Source organism: Puma concolor, chromosome D3, assembly GCF_028749965.1.
Source record: "Puma concolor isolate L17-30 chromosome D3, mPumCon1.1.hap2, whole genome shotgun sequence".
NCBI lineage: Eukaryota > Metazoa > Chordata > Mammalia > Carnivora > Felidae > Puma > Puma concolor.
This window is the reverse complement of record NC_141678.1, coordinates 16577314-16602106: the sequence shown is the minus strand read 5'-3', so window position 1 is coordinate 16602106 and position 24793 is coordinate 16577314. Positions and strand designations below refer to the sequence as shown.

Below are 24793 nucleotides of genomic sequence, written 5' to 3'. Positions count from 1 at the left end.
ACCGAGCTACCTTGAAGGCACCGGGAAGCGCTTCATTCCGGGAGGGCGTTCCCACGGCCCGGCCCCGCGCTGGGCTGGGTGGGGGGTGCGGCCGCGCCCTGGTCCCGGCCCGCCTCGGGATTCGGGGTCTCTCGCGCCCTCAGGGACCCGGGAGCCCGGCGGGAGCGGGGTCCGGACGCCGCCGCCTCCGCGGGCGCGCGGGCGAGCGCGGGGCTTTATGCGCGCAGGGCGGCGGGGGGAGGAGCCGGCAGGTCGGCCCCCGGCGGGCCCTCCCCTCGGCCGTCCCCGCCCGCCCGCCCGAGCGGGGTCGGGGGAGGGGGCAGCATGGCCTGTCCGTCCGGCCCCCTTCGCCGCGCTCCTCATCTGCCCCGCGCCGAGCGCTGCCGCCGCCGCCGCCGCCGCCGCTCCGCTGCCCGCGCCGCCCGCGGCTCCCGATGGAGACTGACGCGCCCCAGCCCGGCCTCGCCTCCCCGGACTCGCCGCACGACCCCTGGTACGGCCCGGCCCGGCCCGGCCCGGCCTGCCCGGCCCGCGCCCGCCCCGGCCCCGCCAACATGGCCGATCCGGGTCGGGCCGGGCCTCCCCGGGGCCCGGGCCCGCGCCCCCTGCGCCCTGGCGCCCGGCGCTCACGCGGGCCCTTTGTGTCTCTCCTCCTCCCGCAGCAAGATGTTCATCGGGGGACTCAGTTGGCAGACTACGCAGGGTGAGCGAGCCCGGGAGCGCCAGCCGGCCAGGCAGGGCACCCTGGACCCCCCGGCGCCCCGGAACCGGACACCCCAGCCCGGCCCTGCGCCCTGCTGACCCCGGGCGCCCCCGCGCCCTCTTTCGCGCCCCGCCCGGGGACCCCAAGAGCGCAGGGCGATCGGAGTGCGCGCACGGCCCAGCGGGTGGAGGGGAGGAGATGAGGGGTTCAGGGGGCATCGGGGGGTGGGCTGGGCCCCCGGGACCCGCCGGCGGCAGCGCCAACTCCGCTCGCACCTGCGGCTCAAACTTTTGTGAGGCGGCTCCCGGAGCGGCGGGAACCCGGCCGGAGCCGTCCCCCCTCCAGCCCAGCTCGGCCCTCGTCTTCCTGGAGCCCCCGTGGGCGCCAGGAGGCTCCACGGGAGCCGGGTGAGGGCTTGGAGGTGGGGGGGGGGGCAGTGGAGAGCGCGCAGGCTGCTCGGCGCGGGGGCGGCCGGGCCGTGGCGGGGTCACCGGGGGCAAAGGACGGGGGAGGGGGGGAAGGGCGCGGGGCCCGAGCTGGTCCGAAGGCGGGTGTGTGGTTACAGAAGGGCTGCGCGAATACTTCGGCCAGTTCGGGGAGGTGAAGGAGTGTCTGGTGATGCGGGACCCTCTGACCAAGAGATCCAGGTGAGCCCCTCACCCCCTCCTCCTGCTCCCGGCTCGCCCCCCTCCACCGCCACTCACTGCCTTGTAACCATCTGCCTCTCCCTCACTACGGCGCGCAGGGGTTTCGGCTTCGTCACTTTCATGGACCAGGCGGGGGTGGATAAAGTGCTGGCGCAATCGCGGCACGAGCTCGACTCCAAAACAGTGAGTGGCCCTCAGGGCTTCGGGGGTCCTTTGGGAGAGGGAGGCCGCCGGAGGAGAGGGTCAGGTCTCTCCCCAGGGGACAGTTGGACGGGGTCCTTAAGGAAAGAGGGAGTTTTCTGAGTAGAAGGGCTGCCAAGCTCTGAAACTTTGTCACTAGAGTCGGGGGGGGGGGGGGGGGGGAGAGGGAGGAGAAAAACCCCAGGCCTGCGGTGAGATGCTACATCCCCCAGCCCCTCCCTGTACCTACTAATCTTGATGCCTCACAGAGCAGCTTGGGGTGGGGCTAGGTCCCTCCCCTAGCCCAAATTGGGTGAGTCAGGGTTGCAGTGACCCACCCCGTGGCTTCTCTGGACTCTAACTAGTATTTGGCTCCCCACCACCACCGATCCGAACCAATGGCAAAGCATCACTGAATCCCCCCTCCCTCTCCCCCCCACTCCTTTGGTCTATGAGCTCCCCGCTTTGTGTGGAAGACGTGAACCTGCTTTGCCCAGGAAGGGATTTATGAGGAGGGAACTGGCTTGCCTGGAAACAACCCTTCTGAGGGCTGGATTTGAGGAGAAGCTGCTTTTTTGGCATTCAAACTCCTAAAACATTTTACTGCTGTCCCACTGCTCCCCAATGTCTTGGGCCCTCCAGGGGGCGCTGGCCCAGGCCCCTGCTCTAGGGGAGAAGGAAAAGGAGGAAGTCCGAGGAGGGGTTACTCTGTGATGGGGTGACCCGAGGCCAGGGGACCGGGACAGTGTGATCTCTCTCCACACTCCCCGACTGTCCTCCAGCCCTGGGCCTCCCTGTGCTTGGGTCAGTCACTGGCTCCTGTTTACCTGCAACAATAGCTGGTTGTGCCCAAGAATTTGCTAAATTACCGCCTGTCCCCAGCTCCTGTTATCTCTGCCCCGTGGCTCCCACTCCTGCTTGCAGTAATGAGCAAATGAGGCCAGGCCTCAACTTTGCCGGCTCTGAAAGGATCTTCTTGGCGCAGACTGAGTGACCCAAGCTGGGAATGGAGAGACAGTGGCCTATTGTTTTTGGTGATTATCTGCCATCAAGCTGCCAGTTCTCCTACCATCCCCTGTCCTCAGAATGCACTGGTGGCTTCTGCAGCGCTCAGGAAGCTGAGATTTAGGGACTGGGTCTGGGGGCAGGGTGGGGTCATGGAAGACTGATAAGAGAGAAGGGGGAAGGAGGGTGTGATGGGCATCCTTCTGAGGTTTGGGACTCAAAAAGGCAAGGGCTTTGTGTTTGGCATTCTCTGGCCTGGGAGAGAGGGGTGGGGAGGGAGGTTTATTGTGGGGAGTCTATTTTGGGTTCTGACTTTCACCTTTTATTTACTTGTTGGGTTTTATTTATGTTGCCAGCTGTGAGTCAGAGTGGAGGTGGGGTGTGTCAGGGATCGGGTGTGCGTAGGTCTGTGAGACGTGGCTTGGGTACCATCTCCCCATCAGGGTCTGTACAGGGGGACTGTTTGAGGTGCTCTGGTGGCTGGGGAGGCTGCTTCCAGGAGAAAAAGAAGGATGAAAATGTCCGTAGAGGTATGAAATCACACCTGCAGACAGGGGAAATGGGCAGTTGTGATTTTCCCTGGAGCCCAGTGGAACTTTGGGAGAGAGACGGCATTGCCCCAGCATGGATTTTAGAGGCTCCTTCTCTGTGGGCAAATCCACTGGAGAGCCCAGAGGAGGCTGGTCCCTGGTTCATGCCATTCAGGCAGAGAGGAACCAGAGCCGGTTGCTTAGAACGAGGCTGAGTTTTGAACAGAAGGAACTTTGGGAAAAGATAGATCTTCTCTGCGATTGGCTGGTGAACTTCTGAGTGGTATCCACCCATGTGGGTGGCAAGAAGCTCTGGAATGACCAGGCCCCATAGGTCCTGCCTTGATCACAATGTCTTGTGGCCTGGCTTCTGCTGTTTATCAGTGTGAGTACATACCCAGGAGCACCCAGGTGCATCTTGCTTTTCTCCTTTGGTTGTTCACAGCCAAGGGCAAAGGTGGCCCGCTGGTAATAGCACCTTTGTTTGCGCAATGAAGGGCAGTTCACAAAGGGCCGCTTTCACCCATGTTATCTCATTTGATTCCCTATGGCTGCCCCTGGGAAAAGTGGGTGTGATTATCCCCACTTTGCAGATGAGGGAACTGAGGCTCAGAGGGGTGAGCAAGTTACCAAGATCACAGGCTTGGCCGGGGCTCAAAGTTTCTGACTGAGTCCAAGTCCCGTGCCCTTGTGCGTCACCAAAGCCTGCGTTCTGATTCACCCCAAGCCTGGCTGCATTATCAGGGAGCTGTTTGCTTGCAGCCTCGAAGAAGGCTGTTAGATGTCAGTAGTATTGGGGAAACAGAACTGAGTCCATTCCTGGTGATTTATGAACTCTTCTCTTGAACCAAAGAGTATTTCCACCCACTAGGCTTCCAAAGCCTCACCTAGACTGGTATCATCTGTGTGAAGTCGGTTAGGTGAGGAAGGCCCTTGAATACCTGGTGCTTGAAGAAGTAAGACTTTGCTTACTTTGTTGGGGTTCCTGCTGTGAGCTAGACACCTTGCAGGTGCTTTGTAAGCATGATCTCAAGTAGTCTGCAGACGACCCCTTTGAGGTGGGTGTTACTATTTGTCCATTTTGCAGGTGAGCTTGGCCCTGAGGCTCAGAGAGGTTAAGTAACTTGCCCAACGTCTCACAGCTGGGAAACAGTGTAAGTGGGATTTGAACCCAGGAGCCTGGCACTGGGGCCTAAGTGTTTAACGACTACACTTTTCTGCCAGAGGCTGTGGTGATTTCTGTCCTGTGTCATCTCTGTGTCCTGGGATGAGAGAAGTCCACAGGGCTGAAGGCTGTGTGGTCACCCGTCTAAACTGTGATAACCAAGCCCCTTTACCTCTCCCTTCTCTTTCAGATTGATCCCAAGGTGGCCTTTCCTCGGCGAGCACAGCCTAAGGTAGGTATGTCCATGTCTGGGAGGAGCTGTGTTACTATGGGCAGTGATTTTCCCAGCATTCTCTCCTATGGGAGATGCTTCTGGAACCTTCATTTGGAGTGTTATGGGAATAGACTGGGATGGGAGGAGGGAGGATTCTTAATGTCCTTCACTCTGTGGATTGAAGACATCCTGCATCTTTCCATCTGTGCTCAGGGGTGGACTGGGAGGGGGCTGCATGTGTTGGGAGAAGGAGGAACCCCTCAGGGGATTCATTGTCCTGTATTTGAAGCCAGTACACTGTGGACCCTGAGTCGAATTCTGACCTCATAGATCACAGCCTCTAAACCCAATGCCCCTGGGGAGGTCAAACCCAGGACAAACACCCCCTGAGGCTTAGCTAGAGTCAGGCCAGGGAGCTATCTCTGACTCCCCCTCCCCATCACCTTTCTATCTCTGGGGGTTTGGTGTGTTCAGCTTGCAGAGGGGGAAGGGACCATGAGGTTGGTTACCTGTTGTCTTTCAACTCGGGTGAGTGGCTGCCCTCCCCGTGCTTTCTTTACCTAGTGCTGTGGCGAGTTCTTTTGGGTGTATGGAAAACAGAATTCTGAGCAGTTGAGCAATATAGCATTCAAAACTTTTGGTGCAGGGTAAGGGCCCAAGATTTTATTCCAGGTCCCAAGGCAACTAGCCAGATCTTAATTTTTAAATGGCTAAATATAGGGGACAGGAAGGAAGGCTGATTACAGTACAGGGAGCCAAGGACCCCTGAGTCTGCTGACTTAACTTGTGTCCTAGGACTAGGTTCCTCTCCAGAAGATCTCAGTTTCCCCATTTACAAGGGGGTTGGCAGGAGCCAGGATGCTGCCCAGCTCCTGTCACAGCGAAGGAAGAGGGACAGGTTTTAGGAGACAGGAAGGGGACATCTCTGGAAGGGTCCAGCAGAGGGCCTGAAAGCAATTATGGAGCAGGTATTCGAAGGAAGCCGCACCAGGGAGCACATGGTCGGAATTGGGTTAATTCCATTAAGCAGTTTGGTGACAGAAGGTGCTTTAGTGTTAGGATGGGGCTGGGAATTGCTGTGGATTAGCCATGCGCTCCTGGGGTAATTAGGACCATGTGTTCTTCCTAAAACAGGGCTGGGGCCACAGGGCTGCCGGAGGTTGGGTTGGGAGGAGGTTGATGAGGAAAATGTCGGCATTGAGTTCAGGGGAACCCTGTGATGGGCCTCAGTCTCTCCCAGGGGTGCTGGTGGGGTCTCTGAGTTACACTGTGGGTCTGGGTCACTAACCCGTCCCCTTGGTTCTTACAGAAGGCATTTTCCCCTACACAGACTCCAGGGAGGGAGGCACACTCAAGTCAGCCAGGGTGTGGGGTGCACAGCTGCCCATGACAGGCCTAGAGGCGGGGGTCCAAGGGGGAGCTCGTTGGGCGGGGGCTTCCGAGTCGCTAGGGCCACAGAGAGCTTGTCAGCTGGCGCCCTGGCAGGAGGGCTCGAGCCCCTGCTGGTGGCAGTAGGCCACAGGACTCAGATGCCCACTTTCTCATTCCCTCCCCCTAACAGATGGTGACTCGAACGAAGAAGATCTTTGTGGGGGGGCTATCAGTGAACACCACGGTGGAAGATGTGAAGCAGTATTTTGAGCAGTTCGGGAAGGTGGGTCAAAACTGGGGGTGCCTGCTGGGGGTGCTTTCGGGGGCTGTGGAAGCCCTGTAGAATTGGTCAGTATCAAGCAGAGTCCAGCCAGGTCATTCCAGTCCCTGCAAAAGGGGAAGAGGCGGCCGGGTCCTTTTTGTGGGTGAGCCCAGGCCAACCCACAGTCCAGGCATCTGTCCTATCTGTGGGCCTCAGCCTCTGGATGCATCCCCAGGGAGAGAAGCCACATAGTAGCTGTCTCTGTGGTTGCCCTTCCCCTGTGTTTTTCTCTTGCTTATCTTCATTCTCCCAAGGGAGGCTGCTCTCCCCTAGCCAGTTCAATCCAGTCACCCCTTGGCCTCCTGGGAGTTTGCACCTGTCCAGGCCACGGGCGGTTGCACCTTCCCCCACTCCTTCCTGGTAAGGATGATAAGGAGGCAATAAATACGACTCCCAATTACACTCAGCACCCTGCTTGCACAGGTGGGAGCTGGGGGAGGTGCTGATCCCGTAGCTATTTGGAGGGAGACTGAGGAGAGCACCCTAAATTTCTGATCAGGCCCAGCAGATTGGCTCTCAGCTCTGAGGTGCATTGAGCTTAAATTTCTGGATCGTTTAGTTTACGAAGGAGATGTGGCATCATCAGACAATAGGGTGTCCCCAGAAAGGTGAGTAATGTGAACATCAAGGTCCCATGGGGATATGACCAAGAGGGGGCCAAGTTTTAAGTCTAGGGGTGAAGGGGGGCTGCTGTGCTTAGTGTCAGGGTCCCTGGTCTTCTCTTACATGAGATGGGCTACGGGCTGTGTCTCTACCTTGCCATCAAGGCATTTTTCAGTTGCCTGTTAGGCAAAGGGCAGAGGAGAACCGCCCCTTGGAAATGGGATGTGAGCTAGGAACTGGGTGGGTTTCCAGGGCCCGGTCTCCAGGGGAGAAGGGGAGAGGGTGGGAAGCCCCCTGGCCAGCGGATGCTGCAGGCGTGGGGGCCACAGGCCTAGGCTCAGGCGCCTCCGTGGGGACCGGGGTACAGGACTGAGGGCAGGTCGGCGGCCTGGGCCCCAGAGGGAAGGGCGCTCCTGGGAAGCAGCAGGCCCGCTCGGCTCCGGCGGGGTGTCTTTGTGTCTGAGCGCCGAGCATTAGAGCTCGCACTAATCTGATCCAGCAGCTGTGATTGGAGGCCGCCTGCCCCCGGGGCCGGCGTTGCCATGGCAACCGGGCCCCAGGAGAAGCCGTCAGCGGCCGCGTCTTTTGTTCGGGCCTAAATCGGCGTTGGCATGTGAAACCGGCCCGGGGAGGCCAGGGGGAGCCGGAGAATAGGCTGCCAGGGAGCGAGGGGGACAGCCGGGAATGCCAAGGGCCCCGCGGCGGGGGGCCCCCCGCCCGGATCGAGGGGCCGCCGCCGAGGGGGGAACAATGGTCAGCCGCCATGGCTGCCACTCAGGCTTAGCGGCCGCCGAACTTGGCGGCTCCCACTGGTCAGCAGGCCTCGGCCGCCTCCCCTCCCCCTGCCGGAGCCCCCCTGCCCCCGGGTTCCCATGGAGACCAAAGCCTATTAAGGACACTGGGCTGGGAGCCTCCCTCCCCTCAGCTGGCCCCAGGAGGGGACACCAGTGGGGGTCCCTGGACCCCCAGCCACTTTCCTTGCTCCTTGCCCTGGCCTCAACCCCACTGCCCCACTAGGGGTCTGTCCAGCCAAGGCCCGAGTTGAAGGTTCTAGGGGGCCAGGAGTGGTGGAGTTGGAAGTTGGGTGGAGGAAGGTGAGAAGGGCAGTGGATTTGGGCTAAATCAGTTTGTGGGTCAGGCAGGAACTCAAAGCTGTGGGATTAGGGAAGAGGGTGTGGCTTTTACTCATTCATTAATTCAAAAAATAATTACTGAGCACAAGTCAGGGTGCTCCATAGGATGGTCATCACCATAACTGACACATACTGTCCTCATGGTACCTTCAAAGCAAGGGGTGTTGGGCTGCTTGCTCTCTTGCTTTGCTTCTCCCCTATGTGACTGTAGGCAAGCCCCTCCATAATAAAGGTAATAATAGCTGTTATTTATTAAGCATTTACTGCAACCAGGTACTGTGAGTTAGTGTTACAGTGCTGTCATTTAACTCCTCCATACAATTGATAAACACCGTTATGCCCACTTTACAGATGAGGTAACCTGAATATGGAGACATAAAGCCACCAGCCCAAGGTTCCCCAACCAGCAAATGTAGGATCTTGGGTTCCATTCCAGCCTGTCCTACTTAAAGCCTGTATTTTTATCACAACTCTCTCTCCTTTTTGGATTTCTCTCTTCTATTGTTTAAGCAAGGGGGTGGGGAAGATGTGCTGAGCCCAAAGTGTCTGCGCAGTTTGGACAGTGAGGCTGGTTTGGGATTGGGACTCAGCATGCATCCATAAGGGTGGGAGTGAGAATGGCACTCCGCTGCAGGCCCCTGGAGCAGAAAGCTTTTTGGGAGGGAGGTGTCATTTCCCTTTGAGATTCTCCAGGGGCCCAGGAGCCTCCTGGCTTCGTGGGGTCCTGGTTCTCCCAGAGGGACTTCGGAGGCCTGGTGTGGCTTGGCGCCTAAGGAGAGCTAGAGGACCACCCTGTTCAGGGGCTGCCCTTGCCACTTAAGCAAGGAAGATGACAGGCTGGAAAGAGAGCCACGGAGAGTCGAGTCGGAGAGAGACTGTACCCCATGGCTTCAGGAAGTTTTCCTTCATCCCTCGGGTGGGTGATCATTTGGGGGAAGGTCAGCAGCTGAAGTGGGCTGTGTGTGTGGGTGGGGGGAGGGTATCAGAAGCAGCCCTTGATTTCCACCAAGGACAAATCAGACCTTAGCTTAACCCCATGAGGTGGCTGACATTGGCTGAAGAATTAAGAGGACAGGGGGGAAGCACCAGATGTAGGCAAAGGGAGGGAGATGGGACTGTGGGAGGGAAGCTCAGGCCTTTGGCTATCCATGTATCCAAGGGATTGCCTTGAGGGAGCAACAAGAAGAGGAGACTGAGGTGCAAGGGACTGGGAATCATGTAGACCATCCCCTTTCCTCAGCCCCCTATCCCTCCCCCAGTCAGTGGGAGGCAAGCAGCCCAGGCACTGAACTCTACTTGCTTTAATTACAGCCTCTAGCAAAAGGAAACCTCAATTAAAGGAAAAGATCTGTACCGGGAGAGGGGAGTCAAGTCTGGCTGGAGTGGCTGCTGTCCTCCTGGCCTTTTGCAGAAAGGGAAGAGGCTTTCATTTCCCCGTTTTTATCTTGCTCCCATGTTTCCTTCTTTAGCACCCACTCCGTGCCTCCTTCTTCCTGGCTTGGTCTAGGATTTGCTGTGTGACCTTGGGCAGGTGACTTCACCTCTCTGAGCCCATTTCCTTATCTACAAAATGAGGATCTTACATTGCAGGGACTGTAGAGAGTCTGATGGGGCAAAGTGTCAGGCAGGTATTTGGTGTTTCGTATTTGCAGGCCGATCCTTTGAGAATCTGGTGGTTGAATGGGAGGTGCCTTGGCATCCAGTTGGGGGGTGTGGATGGAAAGTGGTCCCCTGCACAGGGAACAGATTTAAGATAAAGCCTAGCCTGGGCAAGAGGGGAGTGGGTGTGGGAACCCCTCCTGCTGGGTTGTGGCAGATCCCCTGGTATCTGGTGGGTCCACCATGGCAGGCTCTGTTTCAGGTGGACGATGCCATGTTGATGTTTGACAAAACCACCAACCGGCACCGAGGTGAGTATGGCCCCCTCCCCCTTTCCAGGCCAGGCTGGGGGCCTGTGGTCAGCCAGGGGGCTGCAGGTCACAGCTGCCCTTTCATCTTGCCTCCTGACATCCTATCCCCAAGGATCTGCATCCTCTCCCGGGCCTGGCCTTACAGAAGGCTTTTGTCCCGCCGTTTCCTGTGCTAGAAACTTGCCCAATTGCAGACACCCGAGAGGAGCAGAGGAGCAACCTCCCCCCTTCCAAACTGAGTCCTCCACCCCCGCCCCAGCCAGTGTCTGCCCAGCCAGTGCCTGCTGGGCTTACCTTGTCCCTGGTAACCAGAGCTTAGGCTGGGCAGCCCCAGGGTCAGGCCGACTCCACAGCCCTGGGCGGTCTGCTCCTGCTCCTGTCTCCCACCCCCACCCACGAGCTGAGCCCAGCTCCCGACCCTCCCCCTCCCCCCCCCCCCCAACCTGTGAGCATCTGGGCCACAGTGTGCATTGCCTGGTTGTTTTTCTCCCAAGGGCCTTGCCTTCTGAGAAATCCCATTACAACCCCTGGGGCCTCCCCAGGAGGAGGTGGGGTTGTTTCTCTGGTTGCTCTGGGGCTTTGGGTGTATTAGCCTGTTTGGGGATTGAGGTATGTGCTGGTGTGTGTGTGTATGTTGTACGTTTGTACCTGTGCGTGTGAGGGTGTCTATGTCTGAATATTTATATGTGTCTGGTTTGTCATGATAACTATCCACATGTAGGGGGGCCTTCGTGAGCACTGCCGAGTATTTGTGGGGCAGATGGGTACCGAGGTATACGTGTGTGTGTGCGCCTCTATGTCATGTATATGTGTGACTGTACAAACATATGTTTGGGTGTGCACACTTTTGTGGAAATGTAAATAAGTGTTTGTGTGTGTTCTTTCTTCCTTCTTCGGAAAGCACCTGAGAAAGAAAAGGCATGCTGAGTGTATTTTCATCACTGCTATAATGTTTTCTAATTTGCTGTGTGACCTCGGGCAAGTCACTTCACTTTGCTGAGCCTTGGCTTTCGAGTGTGTAATTGGGGAGCTAGGAATCCTGTCTCAGCGGGTGGGTAGTTGAGAGGTTCCCAGGCTTTTGTTAACTCTCAGGAATTTGGCCTGTGAGAGCAGTGGTAGTGTTGATATGACTCAGGCTGGGTTTTGACCACAAACCCTGTTTTTGTCCCTGCCTTTGCCCTCTAGGGTTCGGGTTTGTCACATTTGAGAGTGAGGACATCGTGGAGAAAGTGTGTGAGATCCACTTCCATGAAATCAACAACAAAATGGTGAGGGGGGATTGGATGGGTGGAGGTGCAGAGAGGAGACGGGATGCTCGGAGGTTCTGGAGGCAGGCAGAGGGGCCTCACGGTCAGTGGGGCACAGCCAGCTCTCCCACCCTCTGAAAATCTGGACAGGAAGCCAGTGTCTCATGGTGGTTAAAAAGCACGGCTGGTGGAGTCAGAGAGACCTGGATTAACATCCTCACTCTGCCACTTGTTAGTCTAATCATTAGGCAGATGACTTCCCCGCTCTGAACCTCAGTTTCCACAACCGTCAAATGAGAGTGGCAATACTACCTCCATTCTGGGGTTGGTGTAAGCTACTACTGCATGCAAAGCCATTTACATAACCTCTAGCAGCTAGCGAGCACTCCATAAGTGGGAACTATGAAGTTAATGATAAGGAGGCCTGCCAGGGAACAAGAGGGTCTGCGACCCTATGTCTGTAGGAGGAACTGACCATCAGGTCTCATTGCAGGTGGAATGTAAGAAAGCTCAGCCAAAAGAGGTGATGTCGCCGACCGGCTCAGCCCGGGGGAGGTCCCGAGTCATGCCCTATGGAATGGACGCCTTCATGCTGGGCATCGGCATGCTGGGTATGTGCTAGGCCTGCACCTGTGGTTGCTTCCTGCCCGGAACTGCTCCCAGGGCTACCGGTGGTGGGGGCGGGAGGGGGGGGTTGGTGACGCGTAGGTGTCGCATCTCCTCTGTGGTCGGCCCTCCTGTATGAGTCATTGGGCGGGAGTGAGGACCAAGGAGCTCAAGTCTTGGAGCCAACCCAGGGTGGGGTGATTTGGTTATGGGGTGCTGCCCTCTAGTGGTAGCCAGAAAGTGGTCCTTATTAATTGATCCTTCTGTCCATCTGTCCATTTGTTCATCCATCCATCTTTCCAGTAGTTATTGAGTGACTATAAATGCTGGGAACCATGCCAGAAAATACAACAGTGACTTTCCTTGGAGTTTTGTGGTCTGGTAGGGAAAACAAACTAAGAATATAAATAAATAGGGTTAGGATGGAGAAGTATAGGGTGCCAAGAGAGCATGGTCATAGAGAACTTGACCAAGATTTGGAGAAGCCAGAAAGGAAGTTACATTGAAGCTGAGTCTGTGGGTTGGGTAGGTGCTAGTTATAGGAGGTCAGGGAAGAAGGCAAGGGTAAAGTGTTCCAGGCAGAGGAAACAGTATTTACAAAGACCCAAAGACTTTTGGGAAGGCAAAAAAAAGAAGGTGGCTGCTCCTTGTTCATTCAACTAATATTTATTGAGCAGATTCTGAGAGGCAGGACCTGCCCTCCTGGGCTTCCCCGTCAAGTGGGAGACAGGAGTCAATAGGCAATGATACCACACAGTGCTTGGAGGCTGTGGGAGGCCCAAGGAGGCACACTAACCCACCTGGTGGTCAGGCAGGCAGGCTCCCTGGAGTAAGTGCAGGTTGCCAGGAGCCTGGGAAGTTGAGCGGGGGTCAGCAGTGCTTGGGGCCTACAACTGAGGGTGGAAAATCTGAGCTGGGCCTCCCAGGAAGCTCACAGTCTCCCTGGAGAGACAAGATGCGGACACACAGAAAGAGAACAGTACAAAGGAGTCTTTTTGCCAGGTATGGGGGGAGGGGTGCTCTGGGGATTCAGCGGAGGGGGCATGGTATGGGCTAGAGGGTCAACAGGTAGAATAGGTGAGGAGAGTACCCTCCAAATGGGGCACTGTCTTCTCTTGAAGTTTTCTTTTAACATTTTATTTGGAAGTAATTTCATACTTTCAGAAGAGTTGCAAAAATAAAATAGTACAAAGAGTATCCATATGCCTTTCACTGGATTCACCTGTTAATTTTATACCCCATTTGCTTTATCATTTGCTGTCTATGTGTGTGTGTGTATGTGCATGTGTGTATATATATACATGCATATATACATACACACATACAACACACTTGTGATTTTCCACTGAATCATTTGAGATTAAGTTACATGCATTATGGCTATAGCCCTTTACCCTTAAATACTTCAGTGTGTATTTTCTTTTTTTTTAATGTTTATTTATTTTTGAGAGAGAGTGAGACCGAATGTGAACAGGGGAGGGGCAGAGAGAGAGGGAGACACAGAATCCAAAGCAGGCTCCAGGCTCTGAGATGTCAGCACAGAGCCGGATGCGGGGCTTGAACTCACGAACTGTGAGATCATGACCTGAGCCGAAGTCGGATGCCTAACCAACTGGCCACCCAGGCGCCCCTTTCAGTGTGTATTTTCTAAAACTAGGGGTATTTTTTTTTTCATGAAGCCACATTATATCCAGCTCATACATTTACGTTGATACAGTATTTTAGTCTATTTTCAGTTTTATCCGTTGACCTAATAATGTTCTTTATAACATAGTTTTGCTCTCTCAAATAAGATCCAGGCTAGAATCAGCTCTTGCACTTAGTTGTCCCATCTCTTTAACCTCCTTTGGTCTGGAACACTGAAACTGTTTTCTTTTCAAGGTAATTCATTAGCTGGTTTCACCTCCTTTAAAAAATAACAACAAAAAAAAGTGACACTGGTGGTTAAGAGACTTGGAACCAGTTAGCTCTGAATGTGAATCCCAGTTACACTATTGTTATTCACTCTTATCACTCACTGTTACTCGCTATATGATTTTTCTTGTAAAGCTGCACATATTTATTAGATGCATAGAAGTAGCAGGCACCAGGAACTTGTCCTGGAGATACTACAGCAATAAAAAAGATGGGGGAAGACAGAAAATCAGCTCTTAGAAAACCCTGGGGATGAGTTCAGATAATGATCATTGGTGCTATCGGAAAATAGATAAATATTGCAACTGATGGGAGGGAGGACTCTTGTGGAATGACCTCTCCAAGGAGGTGACATATGAGCTGAGACTTGCACAATGACAAGGACACAGTCATGGGAAGATCTGGGAGAAGCGTGTGTGCTCCAGGCAGAGGAAAGAGTATGCGCAAAGGCCCTGAGGTGGGAAGGAGCTTGGTAGATTTGAGAAAGAGTAGAGAGGCAAATGTGACTAGAGAAGATTGTAGATGAGGAGAGGAAGAAGGCAGGAGCCAGAGCACAAAGCATCTTGGTACGGATTTGGATTATTCTTAGCCAATGTGTCACCTCTCTGAGCCTCAGTTTCCCTGTTTGTAAAATGGGTCTCCTAATAATACCAGCCTCTTAGGATTCCTGTGAGGCTTAAGGAGAGGATATGGTATGCAATGGTAAGCACACTTGTGTTTGGTAAATGTGACTGACTGTTACTTGTGATACAAGGTGGGGAAGGAAGTGGATGGCTCAGATCCTTCTCCTCTGAGCAGGGTCTGAGCAGTACGTGAGGCATCTGACACTAGCCCACTTGCCCTATCAGGTTACCCTGGTTTCCAAGCCACCACCTACGCCAGCCGGAGTTATACAGGCCTCGCCCCTGGCTACACCTACCAGTTCCCCGGTAAGTCCTTCTTGGTGTCTCTCTGCCACCAGCATGTCCCCGGTTCCCGGGCAGTCTGACTCCTCAGGGCGGTGTCTGGGGGTGCATGGCTGGGGGTGGGGGTGGTCTGCCTGCTGGAGGCTTGGAAGGAAGGGCATGTCTGAGGAAGGAGCACCTCTCCCCACCCATCCCCTCCTCACCCCTTCCCCAGAAGCTGGGGGCTCCCCCACCCCCACCCCACGTGGTCTTGCATGGCACGATTCTCTCCCAGGCTCATCTCTGCCTGCCTCTTGCCTTTCTCTCCTCCTCACCCCGTCCTGAGTTGCCACTTCCACCAGAGAAGGCATCAGACTCGGTGGAGGCCTCCCTGAGGGCCAATGCCGGCTGTGTCTTTATGGACATGCTTATAATGACCACGTGCTACGCTGAGCTCCTTCAAGGCCAGCAAGACCTTTTGCGACCCTGAATGCTGAAAAACAATTTAAAAGCCTGACGATCACCACCCTCATTTGTAATTCAAAATAAAAATAACACTAGACCTTAGAATAAGTGGCAGGAGGCCCAACAAAGTTCTGAATTTTGCCATGATAACTATTCAACGTTGTTTTCTTTGAAATATCAGATATCAAATTTTTGCAAGCTTCTTTTTTTTTTTTTTCCTGGCCTTATTTTTTTTAGAGGGTCCCTAAGCACTTGCATTCTTTGCCTTTCAGGCTGTCTAGCTTAGAGTCCTTTCTGCACATTATGTTGTCTAAGCCTGACAACACTCTCGTTGGGGAAGGGTGATCATCCTCCTTTTACAGTTGAGGAAATGGTCTCAGAGAGCAAAAGTGACTTGCTAAGAAGACCCACCTAGAAAGTGGTGGAGCTGGGAACCCAACCTGAGCCTGACCTGCTCTAGGGTCATTGTTTTTTATCAGTGTTGCCTCCCCAGCTCCTCCCCCTAAAAACAAAAACAGAAACAAACAACAACAACAGTAAAAGAGGAGGATTCTGGAAGGTGTTTTGGTGCAATGTCAAATCTTTTAAGAAACACCAGAACGGAAGCTCCGGCATTGCCCCGTGGCCAGGGTGTAGGGGGCAACTCTGCCTACTGTCTCTCTCTGTCTCTCCTCTGTGTCTTCTCCACCTTTGCCTGCTGGGGACCGTGCTCTCCCCATCCCAGCTCTTGGGTCCTGTGCATGGCCTGTCCCCTACCCAGTGTCCCTGTGGGTGCATTTGTCCTCCCTGGGCCATGCCCCAGGGGCCTCCCCTGTATCTTCCTAAGCTGTTTTACGTTTCATTTTAGAATTCCGTGTAGAGCGGACCCCTCTCCCGAGCGCCCCAGTCCTCCCCGAGCTTACAGGTCAGTCGCTCGGATTTCGTACACCTCACAGGCCTCATGGGGAGAAAGAGAAGGACCCAGGGATTTTCCCCGGGGAAAGCTAGTGGGACCCTCTTCTCCTGCCCACCAGCCCTCTGACTGTGGGGATACAGCAGACTCTGCCCAGGCCCTGGCCAGTCTGTGTAGCTACTTGGCCCTTAAGGGTGGGGCATAGGGCCAAGCCCAGCAGATGGAGGCAAAATCACTCATTCATCCATTTGGCAAATATTTATCTAGCGCCTCCCGTGTGCCAGGCACCAAGTAGACTCTGGGATCCAGCCGTGAAGAAGCCAGGGTCTCAAGCTCAGAGCAGAGTGGGCCGGGTGGGGACTTTGACAGACTTGTGCACATGCCTCCACTCCTTGCCAGCCGACCCTTGCCAGGACGGGATGCACACCTAATACTTTCAGATCTCAGTTTCCAAGAGAAGCCAGAAACCCAGCTTTTGCTTTGGAATGGATTTTCCCATCATTTTCAAATGTTGGCAACAAATTCCAAATTGTTAAACCACTGCAGGCCAAATGAAACCTATTCGAGGGCCAAATACAGCCCCCGGGGCTGCCCATTTGCAACTTCTGAGCAAGTGGATGAAGGTGCTTGGCCATCAGGAGCCGTTTCTCCAGCTGCAGCTTGCGCTTGGGCCAGTCAGCTCTGCTCTGGAGCAGGGGGGCCGAGTCCAAAGGGAGGGGAGGGGTATGTGCAAATGAGGTGGGCTGCAAGGGGTTTCTCTGTTCAACCTGCTTCTTTCCCCACCCCACCCTAGACTCTCCCCCCCAACCTGGCCGTGTGTGGAGGACGTGAGCATGGATGCTGCTTTAGATGAGACCTTCCTTCCAAGGGGTGCTCAGGGGTCCCTCAAAGTGGGGGGAGGGGAAAAAACAGGGGGTGAGGAAAGGGGAGGAGTAAAGCGTCCTATAGGTGGGGGTGGTAGTGGCCCTTCCCTGAGCAGAGTTGGGTTCGACCCGCGATGGGGGGTTGGAAGCGGGGGTTCCTTTCTACTCATCTAAGAGCATTGTGTTGAGGACCTACAGTGTGGGACACTCCGCCAGGCCCTGGGGGCACAGCAGGGGCAGGACAGAGCCAGGCCCTGCTCTCACAGGACTTGCAGCCTAGAGAGGAAAACAAATACTTATATAAATGAGTAATCCTTTACAGTCGTGAAGCTCTTGCTCCGGTTGGCCACGCTGAGTTTGCTTTGTGGAAATGCCTCAACAGACCAGGAACCAGACCTCAGAGCCCAGCCCCTGCCCTTAAAGAAGTGAGAAAGAAATGTCCCCTCAGCAGATAGCTTGGTGCAGGGGAAGGGGTTTCCCCTGGAGGTGTGGGGTCTGAACTTTTCTCTTGCCTTCAGGAGACATGGGTATTTTCCTTCACGCATTCAGTAGAGATTTATCATGTCAGATGCTGTTCCAGGCAGTGGGGATACCACAGTGAATGAGACAGACAAGGCCCCTGCCCTCCTGGAGCTGGAGAAAGCAATAAACAAGTAGACAACCAAACGAATAAAATACTTGTGGAGGGTGAGAAGTTCCATGAGGAAAATAAAACAGGGAGATGTTCTAAGGCCTTGGGGCCAGGGGCAGGGGGCTGCCTTTGCGAGGATGGTCAAGGAAGGTGATGTCTGGACGAGGAGCCAACTGTATGTATGGCTCTTAGGCAAGGTGCCTTCACAGTGTGGGAACACTGCGGTCCCAGACTTTAAGCCCCCAGACCAAAGGCCTTGCCAGGAATTTTCAGGAGCCATTTCCAGGTCCCTAGCCCCAGGTCCAGTTCCAGTTCAGGGTCAAGGTCACCAAAACAGCCCCCAGAAGGTGCATCTTGGGATGGGAGACAAGTATTCCTGAGGGCAAACCAGCTCAGAAGATCCTGGCTCTGGGTGGGGTTGTAGCCTGAGGGGCTGCAGTGGCAGAGCCAAGCAGTAGGGGGCGCCCACCACCCCAAGCCAAGGGAGCACCAGGTTCAAGCCAATGGCTTATTTAAAAAGAGGCTCCGAAAAAAAAAATAAATAAATAAAAATAAAATAAAATAAAATAAAAAGAGGTTCCACCCTCCCCCCCGCCAAAAAAGAAGAGGGAGGTCCCTTTTAGGGGCTCATGGCTGGCTCAGTCCATAGAGCATGCGACTCTTGACCTTGGGGTTGTGAGTTTGATCCCCTGGATGTAGAGATTTTTTTTTTTTTAATCTTAAAAAAAATAATTAAAAAAAAAAGGTTCCTTTTACTCCTTCGGCAGACATTTATTAAACACTACTGTGTATAAGGCACTGTGGAGACGGACTGGAGGTAGACAGCAAACAAGGGAATAGCAATTATCTCTGTGTCTGAAGAGGGGATCCGAGAAAAGGGGGCTAGAGGAATTGGGGGGAGGTAGTGGTCACTTCTGGCTGGGTGGCAGTCAGGGGAACCCTGAGGCAGGGAATTGGGGTGCACACAAGCTACTGAGGGCGTGCTCTCAGGAGAGGGACAGTGAGGGAAACAGGACAGGCAGCAGAAGGGTTGAAGCCAAATTGTGGCCTTGACTGGAATCTGGCTTCAGCCTGATTCCACAGGCAGCTCTGGGGCACTCACCGCACCTCAGATAAGGTCCCACCTTGAGGCAGCAGGCCTGGCTTCTTGCACCCCATGTCAGTCAGTCACTGGCTGCAGTCAGCTGAGGTTGGGATGAGGGCTGTAACCTCCCGGGGACCTCTGAGCTAGGTGGCCCCATTCGGCGGCCAAGGGCACTCTCTGGAGAAGGGGGCATCGCTCAGAGCAGCTGGGGGGGGGGGTGCCCCGCCCCCACCCTCTAGTTGTTTTATGTGGTTCATATGTGTCCCTTGAGTCCAGGGGGGAAACCGAGGTTCCATCCATTACTAGGAGGCCATCCGCTCTCCTACCTTTCTCCATCCATTCCGTGGGTCAGGGCACAATTGGTGGCCCAAAGGAGTTCTTTCTGCCTCAGCACTGGCGCTGCACCGACCCTCTGAGGTGGGGTAAGGCTGGAGAGACGGCCCAGAGGGGGCCTCCGTTATCCACCTCCGTGCCTTCAGCCACCACACTGAAGTGCCCATACCTTCCCTTTTAGCCATTCCTCTCACTGCTTACGGACCAATGGCAGCAGCGGCGGCGGCAGCAGCTGTGGTTCGAGGGACAGGTAAGGCCTTCTGGGATGCAGGAAGCTGACGAGGGGTGGGCAGAGAAGTCTAGAGGGAAGGGGAGGTAGCCACTGCCACCCTTTTGCAGAGGGACTTATTCATTTGCTCCACAAACATTCACTGAGCACATTCCTGGTGAGCCAGCCAGGAAGGGGACCCCTTGTCCTCAGCTTACAGGCTGGTGGGGGCATCAGGTTTTATTACAAAGGCAGTAAATTCTGAAGGATGATTCTGCTCTGCTGGGGGAAGTCAGGGCCTAGGAGAGCTCACAGCTGGAGCCTCTCAGGAAGGCTTCCAGGAGGAAGGGGCTCTTAACTTCTAATTTGAAGGCAAGAGGAAGAAAAGTGTCCCCCAGGGAGGTCAGTTAGCATTAGGGGGAGCACAGGAATGGGGAGTGGAGAGAAGAAGGTAGGAGAAACCAGGTCCTGGGGAGACACGGATCATTTAAGTAGTGGAGTGATGTCGCTTTTAGAAAATGCACTCAGCTGCAGCATGGGGAGAAGTCTGATGGGGCCCAAGAGGGGAGGCCTGGAGGTCAGTGAGGAGGCTGCTAAATGGTCAGACAAGATGGTGGGAGTGGATGGACTTGGAGAGACCTCCAGGAAGTGGACCCACAGGCCTGCTGGGATGTAGGGTTGAGGGAGAGGGAAGGGTGAAGTCAGGGTGGGTGGAACAGGTTTGAGGGGGTGTTGTGGGGCAACAGTGGGCGCCGTGGCTATCACCGTCTTCTTTCTGGGTTGCCAGGCTCTCACCCCTGGACGATGGCTCCCCCTCCAGGTTCAACTCCCAGCCGCACGGGGGGCTTCCTGGGGACCACAAGCCCTGGCCCCATGGCCGAGCTCTATGGGGCAGCCAACCAGGACTCGGGGGTCAGCAGTTACATCAGCGCTGCCAGCCCCGCCCCCAGCACCGGCTTCGGCCACAGTCTTGGGGTGAGTGGCTGGTCCTGGAAGACTCAGAAGTTGGAGGAGGGAGAGGCTTTGTCTTTCTGCACAGGCAGAAGGGAGCCAAGGGATGATGGATGGAAAAAGAGTGTCACTTGGGGGAACAGTTGGGGGGGGGTCATCATTCAGTGTGCCGGGCATGAGGCTCTGGGGACATCACGCAGACTCACCATCTCTGCCCACCCAGATTCTAGCTCAGGAATGTCCTAATTTTAACCAGGGTACTGGTAATATACAGATTCCAGGCCCTACCTGCAGTGGAGATGATATGGGCAGGGCTACAGAAGGGTCCATGCTTCACCCTTGGTCGGAAGAGAGGAGCCCCGGGACCTTCTCTGCTTCCCTAAGAATCCAGGAATCAAATTTTTTTTCTTCCCAGGGCCCTTTGATTGCCACAGCTTTCACCAATGGGTACCACTGAAGCAGGAGACAGGTGGCAGGAGGTGAGGAGGTGGTCAGGGGTCGGGTGGGGGTGGCCCTGGGCAGGCTCATATGGGCAGCCCAATCTGGGCCACAGACCTTGTCCTGCCTTCATGGAGCCCACAGTCCGGGGAGGAGACGGAACTTCCAGCAGCGGTCAATGAACCTGAAAAGCTGCTCCACCCGCTACCTAAAAAATGTAAATGAAAAACACAAGGCAACACATACTACCTATCAGGCAAAGAGTTTTTAAGATTGCTAATGCCCAACATTGATGAGGGTGTAGGGGAAGCAACGTGTAAATTGACTCAGGGTTTCCAAAGGGCGGACTGGCACTATTTATCTAGATTTTAAACATTCATGTCCTTGACCCAACAATTCCACTTCTAGGCATTTATTTGAAAAACTGCAAGGGACTGGGGCGCCTGGCTATCTCAGTCAGAAGAGCATGCGACTCTTGATCTCGGATCATGAGTTCAAGCCCCACGTGGGTGTAGAGATTAAACAAAAAATTTTTTAACTGCAAAGAACTGATATGCCCATCAAAAGGAGAGTGTTTAAATAAATTAGAGCATTTGCATACAATGGAATATTACACAGCCATTAAAACAGGATACTGTCAGCAGATAAGCACATCCAGAGAGTGTGAGAGAGATAACTCTGTACACACAGTCATATGAGGATACTGTGTGAACCTGGGACCTCTCCTTCCTTCCTTCGTGCATTCATTCAAACAACTAGTTATTGAGCCCTGTTTCAGGAAAGAAGGGTGTATGAGACAGATGAGTTCCCGCTCTCATTCTACAGACAAAAATCAAGCGAACAAACGAGATACTTCCAAATGATGTGAGAAGGGGTTACTTCAAATTAGAGATTCAGAGAAGGTGCCTCTGAGAAGTTGGCAATAGAATAAACCCAGTCATTGAAAATCTAGGGAAAGAGCATTACGAACTGGGAACAGGGCCTGCGAAGTGTGTGAGCAAAGCTCTTCTAGGAGAGCCTACCTGTGTTCTGGGGACCCCCAAAGAGAGGCTGGGGTGGGGAGGTGGCAGGTTGCCACAGGGTCCCCGTAACCGTAACCTCCTGCTGTGTTCCAGCGCCCCAGCCTGCAGCTGACTGAGGACCACAGTGAGCCAGCGAGGGGGCGGGGACACCTCAGCCGCAGCCGCCGCCCCCTCCCCCGCAGCGACTCGGACCGCTACTGCCTGCCCCCAACTCCCTGGGCCCGGCCCCTGCCCTGCTGCCCCGGACAGCGTCTGGCTCCCCTACTAACCTCCCTCTCTTCCGCCCTTGGCATCCCTCCCCACCTACTCCTCTCCTGCCCGCTTTTATTTATTTTGGATTAGCCGGTTGCCCCACCCCCACCCCTCTGGTTCTCCCCTCTCAGGTCTGCGCCCCTTCCTCCCTGCCCCTCCCTATAGGACCCTCCCCCCCAGAAGGCTTTTGTATTTGTGCATAGCTAGAGTGAGGGCGGAGGGGGTCTGCTACAGGCCGCAAGCCCTACGCTTGTTTTTTATTCTGATTTCCCCTCCTTTTCTCTTTCCTTTTTTTTTTTTTTTTTAAAGAAACCGTTTTTTAAACTATTTCTAGGTTTGTGAATGTGAAGCCCCAGGCCGTAGGGGGCCAGGGGCCAGGTGCCCCCCACCAGCTGAGAACAAAATGTCTATGTGGGTGTGGGCTCCTGGCCACCTCCCTCCAGCCCTGGAAAGGAGGACAGGGTTGTGTAGGCCAGGCCAAGCCCCTGGAACCATCCCGTCCTGTATCATATGTAAATACTGTGAGGTGAAGCCCCTTCCCCTCTCTAAGACCCCTTGGGGGTGAGGGCATCGCCTCACCCCACCCGGCAAAGGTCTCCCCCTGTGTTTCTGTCTCCTCCTCAGACACCGTTACTGTAAGCTTGCAGGCCTCAACTGTGGCCAAGGCAAGCCCACTCACTCAGGCCCTAGGGGTCAAGGCCTTGGGCCTGCTCACCCCAAAAACCCAGCATGGGGGCAAGGGGTGAGGAAAGAGAAGGGCTCGCCCGGAACCACTGCTGGAAAGGAATTAACTCTCCAAAGGTCTCCCCTGCTCCCTGCCTAGGTCAGGCCTTCATGGTTTCTGCTCTGAGCCCCCCATGAGCGGGCATCAAGGGGGTACTTTGGGAAGGGGCGGACCCCAGGGGAAAGCAAAGGGCTTCTCAGGGAACCCCCACATTCTCTCACTGAAGTTTCCCACCAGGATGGTCCCATGGCCAGAGCCCCTTGGCATCCCCGAGCCCCCAAGCCCCCTTCAAAGGAAAAAGAGGCTCAGGGTCTGACTTCATGAACAGTGAGTGACCTGGCTGGCATGGCAGGGCTGAGGCCCACTTACCTGTTGTTGGCCCCCCCCCATGTCCCTCACCCCAGGTCTGAGGCTGGGGACCTAAGCTCTCTTCCCCATCACAGTTCCCATCCCTAAAAACCCCTTTGGAGAGTTAATTGTCTGTGTGAGGTGCTTAACCTATTAGCCCTGAGAACACAAAGCAATAATCTTTGTTACTGAGATGCGCGGCTGTTCGTGGTTGTTTTTTTTTTTTTTTTTTTTAATGTTTCCTAATAAAAGAGAAGCTGCATTTTATTGGTTTTTATTTTTAATTTTCTACACGTTTGAGCTGAGTCATGAGAGACTCAGCTTCCTTCTCCTCCCCTACTTGTGACCCCATCCCACCCCACTGGGCCCACCTATGGGCTCAGGGCCCTGGAATTCCGTTTTCTGATTTGTTTGGGGAATTTTTAAAAAAGATGTTACATGGTGTTTTGAAGCCAGCAAGTTACCACCCTCCGGTGTCTCTTCTCTCCACATCTGTAACTTCTTTTTCCAGGTTTTATTTTCAGTTTTAAATTCCTAATAAATTATTTGAAAACGGTGCTGGGTTTGTGAATGTCTTGCATCTCTGTGTACATTCAGGTCCAGGTACCCCAATGATACCCTGTTTTCTCTTCTGCATTTCTTCTGAAAGTCTACACTGTCCACTTGGCCCGGCTTCCATGTACAACTTCTTGACCAGCCTCAAAGCTTCGTGTTGACCATGAGATACCACTTCACACCCATTAGGGTGGCCATTAAAAGGGCGGGGGCAGGAAGGGCACCTGGGTGGCTCAGTAGGTTAAGCGTCTGATTTTGGCTCAGGTCATGATCTCAAGGTTCGTGGGTTTGAGCCCCACCTCAGGCTCTGCACTACCCATGAAGAGCCTGCTTGGGATTCTCTCCCGCTCTCTCTGTCCCTCCCCTGCATGCTCTCTCTCTCCGTCTCTCTCAAAATAAATAAAACTTAAAAAAAAACAACAAAGGAGGAAATTCTCTCTTTGAAAAAAAAAAAAAACATGCTAAATGAGGGGCACCTGGCTGGCTCAATGAAGCATGTGACTCGATCTTGGGGCTGTAGGTTCGGGCTCCACATTGGGTATAGAGATTACTTAAAACTAAAATCTTTTTTAAAAAGACATTATGGGGGCAACTGGGTGGCTCAGTTGGTTAAAAATCCGACTTTGGCTCAGGTCATGATCTCACGAAAGCATGAGTTGGAGCCCCGAGGTGGGGTCTGTGCTGACAGCTCAGAGCCTGGAGCCTGCTTCGGATGTGTCTCCCTCTCTCTCTGCCCCTCCCCTGCTCACGCTCTGTCTGTCTCCCTCTTAAAAATAAACATTAAAATTTTTTTTAAATAAAAAAAGACATTATGCTAAATTAAAGAAGCCAGACACAAAGGACAAATACTGTGTGGTTCCACTTATATGAGATACGTAGAATATAATAGGGACAGAATGCCATATAGAGGGTACCGGGAGCTGGAGTTATTCCTTAGTGGGTACAGAGCTTCTGTTGGGGGTATTGAAAAAATTTTGGAAATAGTAGTGGTAATGGTTGTGTGACATTGTGAATATATTAATGCCACTGAATTGTACACGTAAAATGGCAAAAAAAAAAAAAAAAGTAAATTTTGTGTATATTCTACCACAATTAAAAAAAAATTAAGGGGCACCTGGGTGGCTCAGTTGGTTAAGTGTCCAACTTCTGCTTAGGTCATGATCCCACCACTCGTGTGTTTGAGCCCTGTGTCAGGCTCTGTGCTGACAGCTGGGGGCCTGGACCCTGCTTTGGATTCTGTGTGTGTCTCTCTCTCTGCCCCTCCCCCACTCATGCTCTGTCTCTGTCTCTCTCAAAAATAAATATTTAAAAAAAATAAAACTTAGCATTGGACCCTTTGCTCTAGTTTGCCTTTAACTCAAAGAATCCTAAGAGGTAAGTTGGGAAACCAGCTCAGATTGGGGTGTGGGTATAGCAAGTGGCTAGCTGTGGGGGCTCCAACACCCAGCTCTTCCCCTTCCTAGCTGAAGGACATTGAACAGGTTCCCCAACCTCTCTGAGCCTCAGTTTTGTCATGTGTCAAAGGAAAAGGAAAAAGAAGCCTTAAAGAATAAGGAAGCCATAAAGGTCTATGTAAAAGACCACATATTGTGA

General features: G+C 54.1%; 1 protein-coding gene across 5 annotated transcripts; it reads left to right on the top strand.

Annotated features, from left to right (window-relative positions):
• The first annotated feature begins 367 nt into the window (after window positions 1-367).
• Window positions 368-23202, top strand: MSI1 (musashi RNA binding protein 1). Of its 5 annotated transcripts, none has more exons than XM_086681845.1 (15): window positions 369-493; window positions 663-703; window positions 1269-1350; window positions 1449-1533; window positions 4421-4462; window positions 6006-6098; window positions 9735-9783; window positions 10969-11051; window positions 11524-11641; window positions 14399-14479; window positions 15747-15803; window positions 18884-18952; window positions 19731-19885; window positions 20277-20340; window positions 21415-23202. In XM_086681845.1, the coding sequence occupies exons 1-14, from the start codon at window positions 435-437 to the stop codon at window positions 20316-20318; spliced, it is 1056 nt and encodes a 351-aa protein (XP_086537971.1). In that variant the 5' UTR covers window positions 369-434; the 3' UTR covers window positions 20319-20340; window positions 21415-23202. The 5 variants fall into 5 exon arrangements, with proteins under 5 accessions (XP_086537973.1, XP_086537972.1, XP_086537971.1 ...); XM_086681844.1 differs by having other exon boundaries at window positions 19698-19885; XM_086681847.1 differs by lacking the exon at window positions 15747-15803 and having other exon boundaries at window positions 368-493.
• Window positions 23203-24793: the final 1591 nt, after the last annotated feature.

What these genes read in the sequence shown, in the direction of transcription:
- MSI1 (XM_086681844.1), top strand. Translation starts at nt 435, where the DNA reads ATGGAGACTGACGCGCCCCAGCCCGGCCTCGCCTCCCCGGACTCGCCG. An exon ending in CCTCTGACCAAGAGATCCAG is followed by an intron (nt 1,351 to 1,448) that starts GTGAGCCCCTCA and finishes TACGGCGCGCAG; the next exon opens with GGGTTTCGGCTTCGTCACTT. An exon ending in GCTTCGGCCACAGTCTTGGG is followed by an intron (nt 19,886 to 20,276) that starts GTGAGTGGCTGG and finishes TTTTCTTCCCAG; the next exon opens with GGCCCTTTGATTGCCACAGC.